General features: G+C 36.6%; 1 protein-coding gene across 3 annotated transcripts in view; it reads right to left on the reverse strand.

The window, feature by feature from the left end:
* Nucleotides 1-307: 307 nt before the first annotated feature.
* TMEM232 (transmembrane protein 232) overlaps nt 308-14,352 on the reverse strand; it is a 171,610-nt gene continuing 157,565 nt past the window's right edge. For all 3 annotated transcript variants that reach the window (XM_070412434.1, XM_070412431.1, XM_070412432.1), the window contains 2 exons: nt 3,500-3,593; nt 308-739 (listed from right to left, as the gene is read on the reverse strand). In XM_070412434.1, the coding sequence (XP_070268535.1) occupies nt 533-739; nt 3,500-3,593 (301 nt within the window). In that variant the 3' untranslated portion in view covers nt 308-532. The remainder of the gene's footprint in view (nt 740-3,499; nt 3,594-14,352) is intronic.

The following is a 14,352-nucleotide window of genomic DNA, read 5'->3' on the forward strand; positions in this document are numbered from 1 at the left end:
ACTGGGCCATTCAGATTTGCTTATAAACAGTTATTTATCAAATTGCAGTGTCTGACATATGGTTTGATTTGGCACCAATTGACTATGAAATACAAATCCAAGCAGGTCTCTTACTTCTTTTATTTGAATAATAATTACTATAGGAGTATCAATTAGTTAATGCTCATTTTTTTTTCAAGAAATAATTCTTATATGCAACTCATTAAAAATTTGCAATTTATTTCCATCGAACTGTCCAATGAATATCAATACTCTAAGAATCATTGCTTAAGTATGCTGTATGATCACAAGATAAGAGTCAATTGGGAAAAGTCTAGCTGTATTCTTGAAAATGTTTAATTGGTAAAATCACTTCACTCAAATGTGATTAAAAGCTAACTGTTAATTGAGAACTAAGATGTGACTATTACAAAGCATGTACCAGGATAACAATTCCTTTCTAAGAGATGGTTTCCAGTTAATTAGAAGAACGTTTTCCTAACATGTAGCTATCTTGGTCTCTTTTATGCAATGAATTTCTGGCACATGGATCTCAATTTGGGGAGGTCATTTTCCCTTCTAATGAAATTACTTCAGTCCTAGGAGGAAGCTCGTAAGGTTTGGTTTGCTTATGTAATTTCTCTTCTCTTCTCTTCATAATTTCTTTGAAGTGTTTTTTTTCCTCTAACTCTTTTTCTTTACGTTCTTTGGCCTCACATATTGCATCTTCTTTCTGTCGGATCTGTAGCTCTTTCTCCCACTGTTACAGAGAAAAGGTGTCATTTACATATGATTAAAAAATTAACTTCTCAAAATGCAAATTTATATATTCAATTATCCTCTTAGGTTTTCTCACAGATATTCTTCAGGAATTTATACTCTACCACACTGGAAAAAATATATAAGCTATCTATCAGAAAGTGTACAAGTCCCACACACACAAAGAAGAATTCCCTCTTAACTTTTTTAAGAATAAGAAAAGATAATAGGGTTTATATTTCTATATACCAAATGAATTTCCTTTCTTCATCAATATTGGTATTTACATGAAATCATGGAATCATAAAGTAAAAAATCAAGCCAAAGAAAAACAAAATTAAAGTGAAAGGCAGAAATTGTGATACTATTACATGTGAGGTCAAAAAATGAAATTAATCAGATGATAAATGCTGATCTATGGCTACTATGTAGCTGTGTTTTTCTTTCTTGTCAATCCTACAGATACTACCTACCCATCCCCACTTCCATTCAGGTTAGGGATTATAAACCAGAAAATGAGCAATGAGGGGGAGTTAAAAAGAAAGATTTGAAGTCCAAAGATTTGGTTTTGTGTGTACACCAATCATTTACTAACTTTAAAACCTTGGTAAAATAACTGAAATGTAAACCACCATTCTTCCTGGTAATTATTTTACTGGTTGTTGTGAAAGTTAAAGTAGCTAATCTAAGGACGTTTTGTGAAGTGTAAAATGTAACGTACAAAGCAGTACTGCTATAGCTTCCTGAGAGGAAATGGCATATACATGAAGACTTTGTTAAATATGATATTCAAGAAACTTCCATAAACCTCCCCAGGTTAATACTTTGTAGTTTGTACTACTATTTGATTAGGCTACCCACATATCAAACAATTTGGATTCTATCAAACATCCAACTTATTTTCAGAAAGGATTCCTTTACTCTTCTATAGCTACATTCCAAACAGATTCGTGGTGGGTGATTGCTTATATAATGCTTATGCCTTTGAAAAGAGGAAAAAATGATACTTTTTAGGGTCCATTTCTTAGCCTTCTTTTCCTAGCCTCCTCTCTATCATTCAGAATAATGTCCTCTATCTCTTCAACTAGCCCCAGGCAGATGAGTTTAATCACAAAGTGATTAAAGTATTTCTATTCTTTCAACAATAAAGAATAGCAACTGAAAACTGAGTAAAAAGATGTTTGTTGTGTTATTAAAACTACATAATATATATGTGTATATGTACCTTGATAATTTGCTGTCTCTTGTAATCTATTTTAGATAATTCAGTTGAGTGATTGGTAAAATATAGATGCCATATTTATGAACCATCAGGAATTTTTTATACTACCCTGTACATGTGATATACTGGTTTAGCAAAACTTTCATTATTGAATAAAAATATACTACTACAGCTTTCATTTTGTGTTTCCAGGGCATCATTCTGTTTTCAAGTCCTAGTACTTGTAGCTATTGCTAGAGTAGTTTAAATATTAGCTATAAGAAAAATTATAACTCAGTGGGATCAGAAAATGAAATAATCCCTTATCATTTCTCAAAAGATCACTAATTAAATAAAATGTAAAAAATTAATCATGGGAGAGAACCCTAAAGATTCCATCAAAAAACTACTAGAACTGATAAACTCAGTAAAGCTGTAGGATACAAAATAAATATCCATAAATTGGTTTTATTGGTATACACAAAAATGAACTATCAGAAAGGGAAACTAAGAAAATGATTTAGTACTGTATCAAAAAATACTTAGGAATAAATTTAACCAAGGATGTAAAAGACCTGCACTTGGAAAATTATAAAACACTGAAGAAAGAAATTTTTAAAAATACAAATAAGTGGAAGCATCCACAAATAAGAATTAACATCATTAAAATGTCCATACTACCAAAAGCATTCATAGATTCAGCACAATTCCTATCAAAATACCAATGACATATTTCACAGAACTAGAACAAATGTCCCCAAAATTTATATAGAACCACAAAAGATCCTGAATAGCCACAGCAATTCTGAGAAAAAAGAACAAAGTTGGAGGATTCATGCTACCTGGTATGAAACTATATTATAAGCCATAGTAATCAAAACATCATGATACTGGCATAAGAACAGACATATATATGAATTGAACAGAATAGTGAGCCTAGAAATAAGCCTATGCCGTTATGGTCAATTAATATTTGGCAAGGGAGGCAAGAGCATACAATATGGTAAAGATAGTCTATTCAGTAAATGGTATAAATGACTCCTAAAACAAAAAAGCAATCATAAAATGATTTAGCAAAAAATGATCAACTAAATAAGCTCAATGGATTAAAGTGTCTTAAGTGAATAGCCTTGTATTGCCACAGTTTGTTTAATTCATACCATGAACAAAGTGATTAAAGTCTTTCTAATATTTCAACGGCAAAGAATGGTCACTGAAAATTGAGTCAAAAGATTTTTGTTCCATTTTTAAAACTATACTGTAGAAAAAAAAACAGTGTTCAGTGTCCAATATCAGATTTTTGTTTAAAAAATCTACTAATTCAGGAAACAGAATAAGGCTAGTATTTAAAAATGACAGAGGCCAATTTTCTGTAGCCCAGTGAAGGCTCTGATATGTATAGATAGTACAGTGAGATATAATTAAATTTCGCAATACCCAATCATGGCTCTACTTTTAAGTTCCACATGTTAATATTAAAGTCTCAGAACTACACATTCTAATTAAAAATACCTTTAAAAAACAAAGCTTTTGCAAGTAGTTTAAGAAAGTCAATCTTACATAATGGTCAATGATTCTTGTCAATTCTTCATCTCTCTTGGTGAAGAAATCTGGATTTGAAAACAGGGGGACGTCTATTACAGAAGGATGTTCCCTTCAAAAGAGCATAAGAACAGATCCAATATTAGGTATAGATATTCCTTCTCCCAGGAATATATAACTTTGAAAGTCATAATTCATTATTAAGCATTTTGATTCTACATTGTTAACATCAAGTTCTTAATTCTGTACAGTCTACTATATTATTATCTTTTAGTTTAATAACCCACTTGGGGTTATTAAAACTGACATTTTTGAGGATAGGGTATGACATATAGAATAAGCACTAGACAATAATAAAAAGGCAGTCTTCTCCTAGGAGATGTACATACTATAGCTTGTCAGTAGAAAATGAGATGTAAGGATATGAAAGGCTAAAGGATGGTTGAAGTCATCTATGATCAATGGGGAGATGAACGTGTGCCTCACATTACATAGCCCCATGACCTTGGATATTCTGGTGGAAGTCTAAGCCTAAGAATTTAAACTAAGGCATACTACACACACACACACACACACACACAAAAAAAAAAAAACAGTGATGTGACTTCAGTATTGCTCCTATCTCTTTGTAATACTAAGAGTGGAACTGTGGCAGACAGCTTAGCAACAGCTCAATGAAAGTGTTGGCAGTGCAAAGTGGGGACTAAGCTATTGGAGATTTATTGTCAAACTGTTCACATAATAATTGTATTATTTTAGATATTTTGAAGTAATTGTGAGTCCAGAAATAGGTAAAGCAACAAAATGGTGATAGAGAATATGGCTTTGTAGGAGAAAAAGTGGGTTTAAAAAATAAAGCTATTAGGCAAGAACCTAATCAGTGACATAACTGGTGAAAAATTTCCAAATTCAAACCAGTCTGATAAATTTTTATGACTATAATGTATGGTCTACACGTATTTTTTCAAGTTGCTCTATATATAAGGAGCTCTATATTTTTGATACCATAGGGTTCCCTCATATCACCAGGTTGTCCTTCTTTACACTGTACTAAATGCTTCTCACGTATTTCCTTTATCTTCATCTTCACCATCATTTCCCTGATTTAAACCATCATTCTTACCTGGACTTAGACCTCTTCTTTCGAATCCCTGCATCCACCATGTCTTACCCTCTTCTCCCCCTCTTATCTCTGCACAGGGATGGTTAATGTCTATTTATCCTTCAGCTCTCAGTTCAAATCCACTACCATAGCTCTCAATCCACCATGGGCCTTTCCTTCATACTTACCTTAATTGTAATTTTAAATTTATCTGTGTGCCTGTGTGAGTTTTAGATTTCCTAGTTAGAATATGAGCTACATGATTGTGCAGATGGTTTACTTATCATTGTCTTATCAGTTCCCAATATAGTGCAAACACTCAATAAATGTTTGCATGTTTAGTGAATTATGGAATGTATAAATGAAAGTTGTGACATTGGTAAGAGTCTACCACAAAACACACTTATGTCAGTAGAGCAATGTCCAGTATAGCAAGGGAATGGCAATCTCAGGAGACAAGTCACAGAGTGGAACTAATAGCAGGAGTTCAACTCAAGTGGCTGGTGACCAGAGAAAATATATGGAGCCCTCTCCCAACCCATAAGATTCAGAAATATTGTGGGGCAGAAGAGCAGTGAGCTTTCCACTGCATGCTGAATAGGAACTCTAGTCTTCCTATTAAAATATTAGAAGAAAATATAATTTTAGAATGCTGGGGAATTTGGGGACATCTGGGGGCTGACACAGACTAACTATATTTAACAAAATTTGAGCACTTCTGATATTCAAAGAAATGTGCTAAATACTGTGAAAAAGGAATAAGATAGAATAGTATAATTATTTAAAGGTTAAAAATATTCAAGTAACTTGCCTCAAATTCCTTCCTGAATTATAAAGGTTTAAATTTAAGTTAAAGAGATGTATAATAATATATTAGAAAGCCTTTAAAATGGAAAGGTTAGGTGTGTATGCTTGTGCATCTGTGATTTCTAGTTATTTCAGTTGAATAATTTGTACTTGAAAAGGAAGATTCATAGATAACAATAATACAAGACAACCTGAGGCATAAGAGAGACAAACATTCAATGATATAAACAGAAAAATATAGTAAAATGGTTAAGCATATGGTTCTGCCACCTTGTATTATTTAATCCCTCTATTCCTGTTTTTCTTTAATATAAAAATTATATTGGCTTTATTTTTATTTTATAAATATTAAAAAGAAATAAGATATAAAACACTTTTGATGGAGCAAATACTGAACAAATTTTGTGCATTATTCTTTTTTTAAATTCTTTGTTGTTTAAAGTATTACATAAGTCTCCTTTTTCCCCCATTGACCTCTCCCCAGCTGTTCCCACCCCCCAGCACATGCCCTCATCCCCCTATTGTTTATGTCCATGGGTTATGCTTATATGCATGCATACAAGTCCTTTAGTTGGTCTCTTACATCCCCTCACCCCTGCCTTCCCTCTGAGGTTGGACAGTCTATTCAATGCTTCCATGTCTCTGGACCTATTTTTGTTCATCAGTTTATGTTGTTCATTATATTCCCCAACTGAGTGAGATCATGTTATATTTATCTTTCTCTGACTGGCTTATTTTGCTTAGCATAATGCTCTCCAGGTCCACCCATGCTGTTGCAAATGGTAAGAGTTCCTTCTTTTTTACAGCAGCATAGTATTCTATTGTGTAGATGTACCAATGTTTTTTAATCCACCCATCTGCTGATGGGCACTTAGGCTGTTTCCAAATCTTAGCTATTGCAGATTGTGCTGTTATGAACATTGGGGTACATATATCCTTTCTGATTGGTGTTACTGATTTATTGGGATAAATTCCTAGAAGTGGAATTACTGGGTCAAATAGGAGTTCCATTTTAAAATTTTTGAGGAAATTCAATACAGTTTTCCACAGTGGCTGCACCAGTCTGCATTCCCACCAGCAGTGGGAATTTTCTCTGCATCCTTGCCAGCACTTGTCGTTTGTTGATGATAGCCATTCTGACAGATGTGAGATGGTACCTCATTGTTGTTTTGATTTGCATCTCTCGGATGACTAGTGATTAGTTGAGCATGTTTTCATATGTCTCTTGGCCTTCTGTATGTCCTCTTTCAAAACTAATCTATTTAGGTCCTTTGCCCATTTTTTTATTAGATTATTTACCTTCCTTTAGTTAAGTTGTATGAATTCCCTGTAAATTTTGGAGATTTATCACCATCAAAAGAATTTAGAGGAAGCCATAGCAAAACAGAGACAATTCAAGGTCTTCTTTAAATTATTCTGACTTGGATGCCTCTATTGTGGGGTCATCCAGTCATTTAAGAATAATTATTTTATGGGATTATTTTCAAAATAAAAGTTGCTAAATTTCAAAATATTTGTCTGGCTTTGGTATCAGGAGAATACTAGCATTCTCTCCTGTTGGATTTTTTGAAACAGTTTCAGAAGGACTGGCATTAATTATTTAAATGCCTGATAGAATTAATCAAGTTATTTGATCCTGGGATTGTCTTGGTTGGGAGGTTTTTGATGACTGATTCGGTTTTACTTGTTATTGGTCTGTTCAGATTTTCTTTTTTTTATGATTCAGTCATTGTAGATTGTATGATGGTTCTAGAAATTTATTCATTTCTCCTACCTTATTTAATCTGTTGGCATATAATTGTTCAAAGTGGTCTCATGATCTTTTGTCTTTTTGTGGTATCGGTTGTAATATCTTTTATTTTATTTTATTTTATTTTAGTCTTCTCTCATTTTATCTTGGAAAGTCTAGCTAAAGGTTTGTCAAATTTGGTTACTTTCTTTTAGTTTTATGGATTGCTTCAATTGTTTTCTAGTCTGTTTCATTTATTTCTGCTCCTAACTTTGTTGCTTCCTTCCTTCTGCTAATTTTAGGCTTATATGGTTTACTCTTTATAGTACCTTGAGGTATAATGTTTATTTATTTGAGATCTTTCTTTTTTTCTTAATATAGGCATTTGTTACTCTAAATGTTCCTCTTAGAACTGTCTTTGCTGCATCCTATAAGTTTGGTATGTTATGTTTCCATTTTCATTTATTTCAAGATATTTTTTATATTCTCTTTGATTTTTTGACTCATTGGTTGTTCAGAAGAATATTGTTTAATATCTACATATTTATGATTTTCCAGTTTTTCTCCTGTTAATAATTTATAGTTTTATAACAGTTTGGTTGGAAAAGATACTTGGTATGATTTAAATTTGCTTACACTTGGTTCATGACCTAAAATACTAGTATGATCTATCCTGGAGAATGTTCCATGTTCACTTAAGAACAATATATGTTCTGCTACTTTCGGGTAGAATGTTAAATATATTAGGTCAGTTAGGTCTAAAGTATATTCAAGTTCAATGTTTCCTTTTTATTTTTCTGTCTAGATAATCTATCCATCGTTGAAAGTGGAGCATTGGTGTCCTCTACTATTTTTGTAATATTGTCTGTTTCTCCCTTCAGATCAGTTAATATTTGCTTAATATAATTTGGTGCTCCAAAGTTTAGTGCATATATATTTACTAGAGGTCCAATGCACAAAATATATGCAAGAGTAGGCCTTCCTTTCCCCAGCTGCTGGCACCAGCTTCCCTCTTGCACCCATGACCTGGGCTTCCCTCTCAACCCCAGCTTTGTCTGGAAGGTCATCTGGAAGGATGTCCGGTCTAGTTAGCATATTATGCTTTTATTATTATAGATTATTATAGATAATTGTTATTACCTCTTGATTAATTGAATCCTTTGTCATTATAATAGTTTTTGAGTTGAAGTCTATTTTGTCCAAGGTAAGTATGGTGCTATTCTTTTTTTAAAAAAAATATATTTTATTAACTTTTTACAGAGAGAACGGGAGAGGGATAGAGAGTTAGAAACATCAATGAGAGAGAAACATTGATCAGCTGCCTCCTGCACACCCCCTACTGCCCACAACCAAGGTACATGCCCTTGACCAGAATCAAACCTGAGACCTTTCCGTCCACAAGCCGACGCTCTATCCACTGAGCCAAATTGGTTAGAGCAGTATGGTGCTATTCTTGCTCTCTGTTTCTACTTGCATGGAACATCTTTTCCATACCTTTACTTTGAGTTTCTTTGTGTTCTTAGAACTGGAGTGAGTCTCTTGTAGGCAGCATAGAGTTGAGTCATGTTTTTTTTAATGCATTCAGCCACTCCATAGTTTTTGATTGGAGAATTTAGTCCATTAACATTTAAAGTAATTATTGATGGGTTTAACTCACTTCTCATTATCTTTTGTGTATTTACTTTAGGTTTTTGCTTTGTGGTTACTATGGGGCTTATATAAAAGATCTTATTGATATAGCAATCTATTTTAAGCTGATAACAACTTAAATTAAGTCAGAAACAAAATTAGATTTTAAGTTTACCATCCAATTATATTTCAGTACCATTTTCCCTAATTCCATTTTAATTCAGTACTCTTAGGAACCATGGATCTTTCTGGAAACTGAAAGTTTTCCAATCCTTAGAGACACATCCTATCTAATAAAGAGGGAATATGCAAATTGACCATCACACCATCACAAAGATGGCAGCACCCACAGTGGAGGTGGAGTTTCTGTAACACAGGATGGCTGCACCCACAGCAGATGTGGGGTTTCCGTAACACAAGATGGCTGTATCCACAGTGAAGGCCAAGTTCCCATAATGAACCTTAAGAAGCAATCAGCAGGGACCTGAGGCTGTGTGACGCTGGGCTGGTACAGGGGACCTGAGACTGCGCCCCCCACCCTGGCCAGAAGACCTCAGGCCATGCCCCCTGCCCCGGCACCAGGTTGGGGGACCTCAGGCCATGCCCCCTGCCCAGCAGGACTTGATAGGGGACCTCAGGCTGTGCCTCAAGTTTGGCAGGGCTTGACGGTGGACCTCAGGCTGCACCCCCCGCCCTGGCACCAGGACAGGGGACCTCAAACCACACTCCCCACCCTGGCATCGTGCCAGGAGACCTGAGGCTGCACCTCCTGCCTGGCAGGGCTTGAAGGGGGACCTCAAGGTGTGCCCCCTGCCCAAGTGCTGGGCCAGGAGACCTGAGGCTCCACCCCCCACCAGGTGGGGCTTGATGGGGGACCTAAGGCTGCTCCCCCCTCCTGGCAGGGCTTAACAGGGGCCTTGAGTCTATGGCCCCCCTGCCCAGCAGGGCTTGACAGGGGACCTCAAGGTGCGCCTCCCACCTAGAAGGGCTTGACGGGGGATCTCAGGCCATGTTTCCCACCAGTGGGGCTTGACAGGGGACCTCAAGGCATGCCCCCTGGCCCGGGCTGGGGGACCTCAGGCCATGTCCCCGCCTGGCGGGTTTGACAGGGGACCTGAGGCTGCACCCCCTGCCTGGCGGGGCTTGACAAGGGTAGGGCCAGCCGGGTCTGGATCTTGCCCAATGGGGGTGGGGCCAGCTTGGTCTAGCTCTTGCACAATTTTGAGGCGCTGCAGGTGGGCGGGGCCTTGACTCTGGGTCTCGCAGCATGCCCCAGACTCTGACAGGAGGAAGATTTTCATATACATTTTACTAATTTTCTTTCATCTCTGATACTTCTATTATAGAGAAAGGGCAAATAGCAATATTAAAATATTTTCTCTAATTAATTCCCTTTTAATGTGCATGAATTTCATGTACCAGGCCACTAGTTTAATCATAACTTTCATACTCAAAACCCCACCTGCTAATATTTAATCTTTTACACATCTTTAAAGCAGAAGGATTAAAACTAAATGATTTTCTGGACACATAAATGACAGATTTTTCATCTCAAATAATGTTGATCTTCTATTTTATAAAGCTGATTCATTCAAGTAGCAAATCATATGTCTTTTCTTTGAACACTATTCTTGTTTTCTTTCACCATAATTTCCTTGCCTAAATCAGAGAACCTCAAGATTATAGATTTATGTAAGAGACAAGATTTAAAGTATGGATATTTACAACAAAGTTTTCCAAAGTTAAAAAACTAACAGCATAATGCTCATTATGCTAAGCGAAATAAGCCAGTCAGAGAAATATAAATATCACATGATCTCACTCATCTGTGGAATATAATGAACAACATAAACTGATGAACAAAAATAGAACCAGAGACATAGAAGCATCAAACAGACTGTCCAACATATGTGGGAAGGCGGGGAGTGAGGGGGTAATATATCAACCAAAGGACTTGTATGCATGTATATGAGCATAACCAATGGACACAGACAGTAGCAGGGTGAGGGCATGTCCTTGGAGGTGGGGGTGGCTGGGAAGAGGTCAGTGGGGGGAAAAGGAAACTCATGTAACACTTTAAATAATAAAGAATTTAAATAAAAACAAACAAATAAATCTTCTTGGATATTTTTAAGGGTGCGTTAATAAAGTAATAGCTTGTTCTCAACTTGACTATTACTATTACCATTACTTGATCTCACGTTAACAATATCTTATACCTATTTCAAATTTGCCTTTGTTTTGTAGTTCTTGCATTATAAAACATTCTATAGATTTAGTCCTTTCAGTGAGAGTTAAAAATTGTTCTGCTCTCACCCCTCCAAGATCTATAGCCTGAGTAGTGATCCTGTTTCTGCTTGGCATGAAGAACTGCCACTCAAGGGAAACTGCAGGCTACTTGACTTCTACTATTCCCAGTGATCTTGTCCCAGGGGCTCTTTCCCAGACATCATCTGCTACAGTTTCAGTCTTGCTTTTCTTTGCCAGCCAGACTATTGATCTGGTAGTTTCCATATACAGTACCTATTAGAAAGTTTCAGGTGTCACTTTCACATTGACTAGACCTTACAGAGGCAACTAAGGAACACAAAGTCAAGGCTTTTTGAATTTTAATTTCTTTTCATTTCACTGAGTCAAAATTTCCAATGGGATGTTCCACTGAAACAATTATTCCTACATTTCAGACATAAAATTTTGCAATGTTAGGCCGAGGATAGTTCTCTGCCACCATAGCATTGCTGATGCATCTTCTGTTTCAGTTTATCCACAATCCCCTAAATAAATTTAGTCCTTAGAGCAGGGGTCCTCAAACTTTTTAAACAGGGGGCCAGTTCACTGTCCCTCAGAACGTTGGAGGGCCGGACTATAGTTTAAAAAAAAAACTATGAACAAATTCCTATGCACACTGCACATACCTTATTTTGAAGTAAAAAAACAAAATGGGAACAAATACAATATTTGTATTTGCATGTGGCCCGCGGGCCATAGTTTGAGGACCCCTGCCTTAGAGTCTGAGGTTTTTTCATAAGTTTCATTTTAGACAAAAATCTGGGTGGTTATCAGAACAGAATTGTGCTGTGACTGAAAGATGCCAAAAGACATAGTAAAAGGATGCTAAGTTTCTTTAAAGGCAGTTTATAGAAACTAATGGAGATGGTTTCACAAAGTAAGAGAAAATATATTGTGCTCCAGGCTGAGGTAGGGCTGCATGAACACCTCTGAAAAACCTGGAACGATGAGTAGTGTTAGTGTGAATAGGGTGCATATGTCTTAAGTGAGTACATATATCAAAGAGCTCTTTGAATTTGCATAAAGAACAAGTGACCACTTTAGTTTTGAATGTGTTGAGTTTAAGTGTCTTCTTTTTAAAGTATATGTATTTTTATTGATTTCAGAGAGGAAGGAGAGGGAGACAGAGATAGAAACATCAATGATGAGAGAGAATCATTGATCAGTTGTGCAACCTGGGCATTTTCCCTGACGAGGAATCAAACCACAACCTCCTGCATCATAGATCAATGACTCAACCATTGAGCCATGTCGGCTGGGTGAGTTTATGTCTTTTTACACCAATTGGAACTGGTTGTCACTAGGCCTGTCATCCTGGGAATACTCCTCACCACTGTTTTCTGAACCCACTATGTTCCATTTTTTAGGTTTATTTCCTCATTTGGAGAAACATATTCTTGATATGATTTCAATCCTCTTGAATTTGGAGAGACTTTGCCTGTGTCCCAATATGTGGTCGATCTTTGAAAATGTCCCATGTGTGCTTGAGAAGAATGTATAATCTGTAGTTTTGGGGTGGAATGTTCTAAAGATGTCAATTAAGTCCATCTGATCTAGTGAGTCGTTTAGGATTGATGTTCCTTTGCTAATTTTTTGTCTAGAGGATTTATCCAGTGATGCTAATGGGGTATTAAAGTCTCCTACTATGATTGTGTTGTTGTCAGTCTCTCCCCTGATATCTTCCAGAAGTTTTTTTATGTATTTGGGTGCTCCTGCATTTGGTGCATAAATGTTTACCAGAGTTATATCCTCTGGTAATATAATCCCTTTAGAATTATGAAGTAGCCTTTCTTGTCTCTTGTTATGGTCTTTACTTTGATATCTATTTTGTCAGATTTAAGTATTGCTACCCCAGCTTTTTTTTCATTTCCATTTGCATGATAGATATTTTTCCATCTCTTCACTTTCAATCTGTGTGAGTCTCTTGTTCTGAGGTGGGTCTCCTATAGACAGCATATATATGGGTCATGTTTTCTTATCCATCACTCACTTGATGTCTTTTGATTGGTGCATTTAATCCATTTATGTTTAATGTCATTATTGATAGTTACTTGTTTGTAGCCATTTCTGTACTTTATGCCTGTGTTCCTTCCTCACTTTCTATTTCTTCTTTTTACAGCAGTCCCTTTAGCATTTCTTGCATTGCTGGCTTGGTAGTGATAAACTCCCTTAGCTTTTTTTTTTTGTCTGTGAAGCTCCTGATTTCCCCTTCAATTTTGATTGATAGCCTTTCTGGATAGAGCATTCTTGGATTCAGTCCTTTGTGTTGCATCACTTTGTATACCTCCTTCCATTCCCTTCTAGCTTAATGTGTTTCTGTTGAGAAATAATTTGATAATCTGATGGGGAATCCTTTGTAGGTAACTCTGTCTCTCTCTTGCAGCCTTTAAGATTCTCTCTTTGTCATTAACATTTGACATTGTAATTATGATGTGTCTTGGTGTGGGTCTTTTGGGATTCATCTTGCTTGGGACTCTGTGTTTGTGTAACTTTTTTCTTCCCCATATCCTGGAAGTTTTCTGTCATTTCTTCAAATAAATTTTCTAATCCTTGCTGCTCTTCTTGTCCTTCTGGCAGCCCTATTATATGTATGTTACTTAATTTTGTGTTGTCCCAAAGCTCCTTTAGTCTCTTCTCCTTTGTCCAGATGCTGTTCAGATTGGGCTTGTTTCTCTACCTTATCTTCTAATTCACTAATTCAGTCCTCTGCTACTTCTAGTCTACTGTTGAAACTGTCCATGGTGTTTTTGATTGTAGCTATATCACTTTTGATTTCTTCCTGATTTTTGCATAGGTTGTTGATTTTCTCATCCATTCAGTGTATGAACTATACGACCATTACTCTGAATTCTTTTTCTGTCATGTTGCATGCTTCCGTTTCACTATTTCCTTTCTTGGCAATTTCTCATTTTCTTTCCTCTGGGGATTGTTTCGTTGCCTCCACATTCTAACTATCACCAGAAGGTTCAAATGTAGAGTTGCGTGGGCCTGGGCTATGTGCAGTGGGAGCTTCACAGCACCCAAGTGTCACTGAAGAGCTTTGTCACCAAGACGTGTGGCTGTTGTGGGTTGATGGGAGCCACACTCACCCAGGATCAGAGACACCAGCGCTCAGTGTGGCCTCATATGCGCACCTAGAATCAGGGACCCTGCCTGCGCTGCGCTGAAAAAGAGACCCCGCTGGCATGTGTCAAAAATCAGAGTCCCCTAGCACATGCCAGGAGGAGTTAGCGTCCCCCTGTGCCTGCACCAAGAATCAAGTATCATAGTTGTTTGGTCTGGCCTCGTGCCGAGAATCAGGGTCCCTGTGTGTGC

Source organism: Myotis yumanensis, unplaced genomic scaffold, assembly GCF_028538775.1.
Source record: "Myotis yumanensis isolate MYYU_CA2020_CCGP unplaced genomic scaffold, mMyoYum1.0.hap1 SCAF_4, whole genome shotgun sequence".
In the NCBI taxonomy this organism is placed as follows: domain Eukaryota; kingdom Metazoa; phylum Chordata; class Mammalia; order Chiroptera; family Vespertilionidae; genus Myotis; species Myotis yumanensis.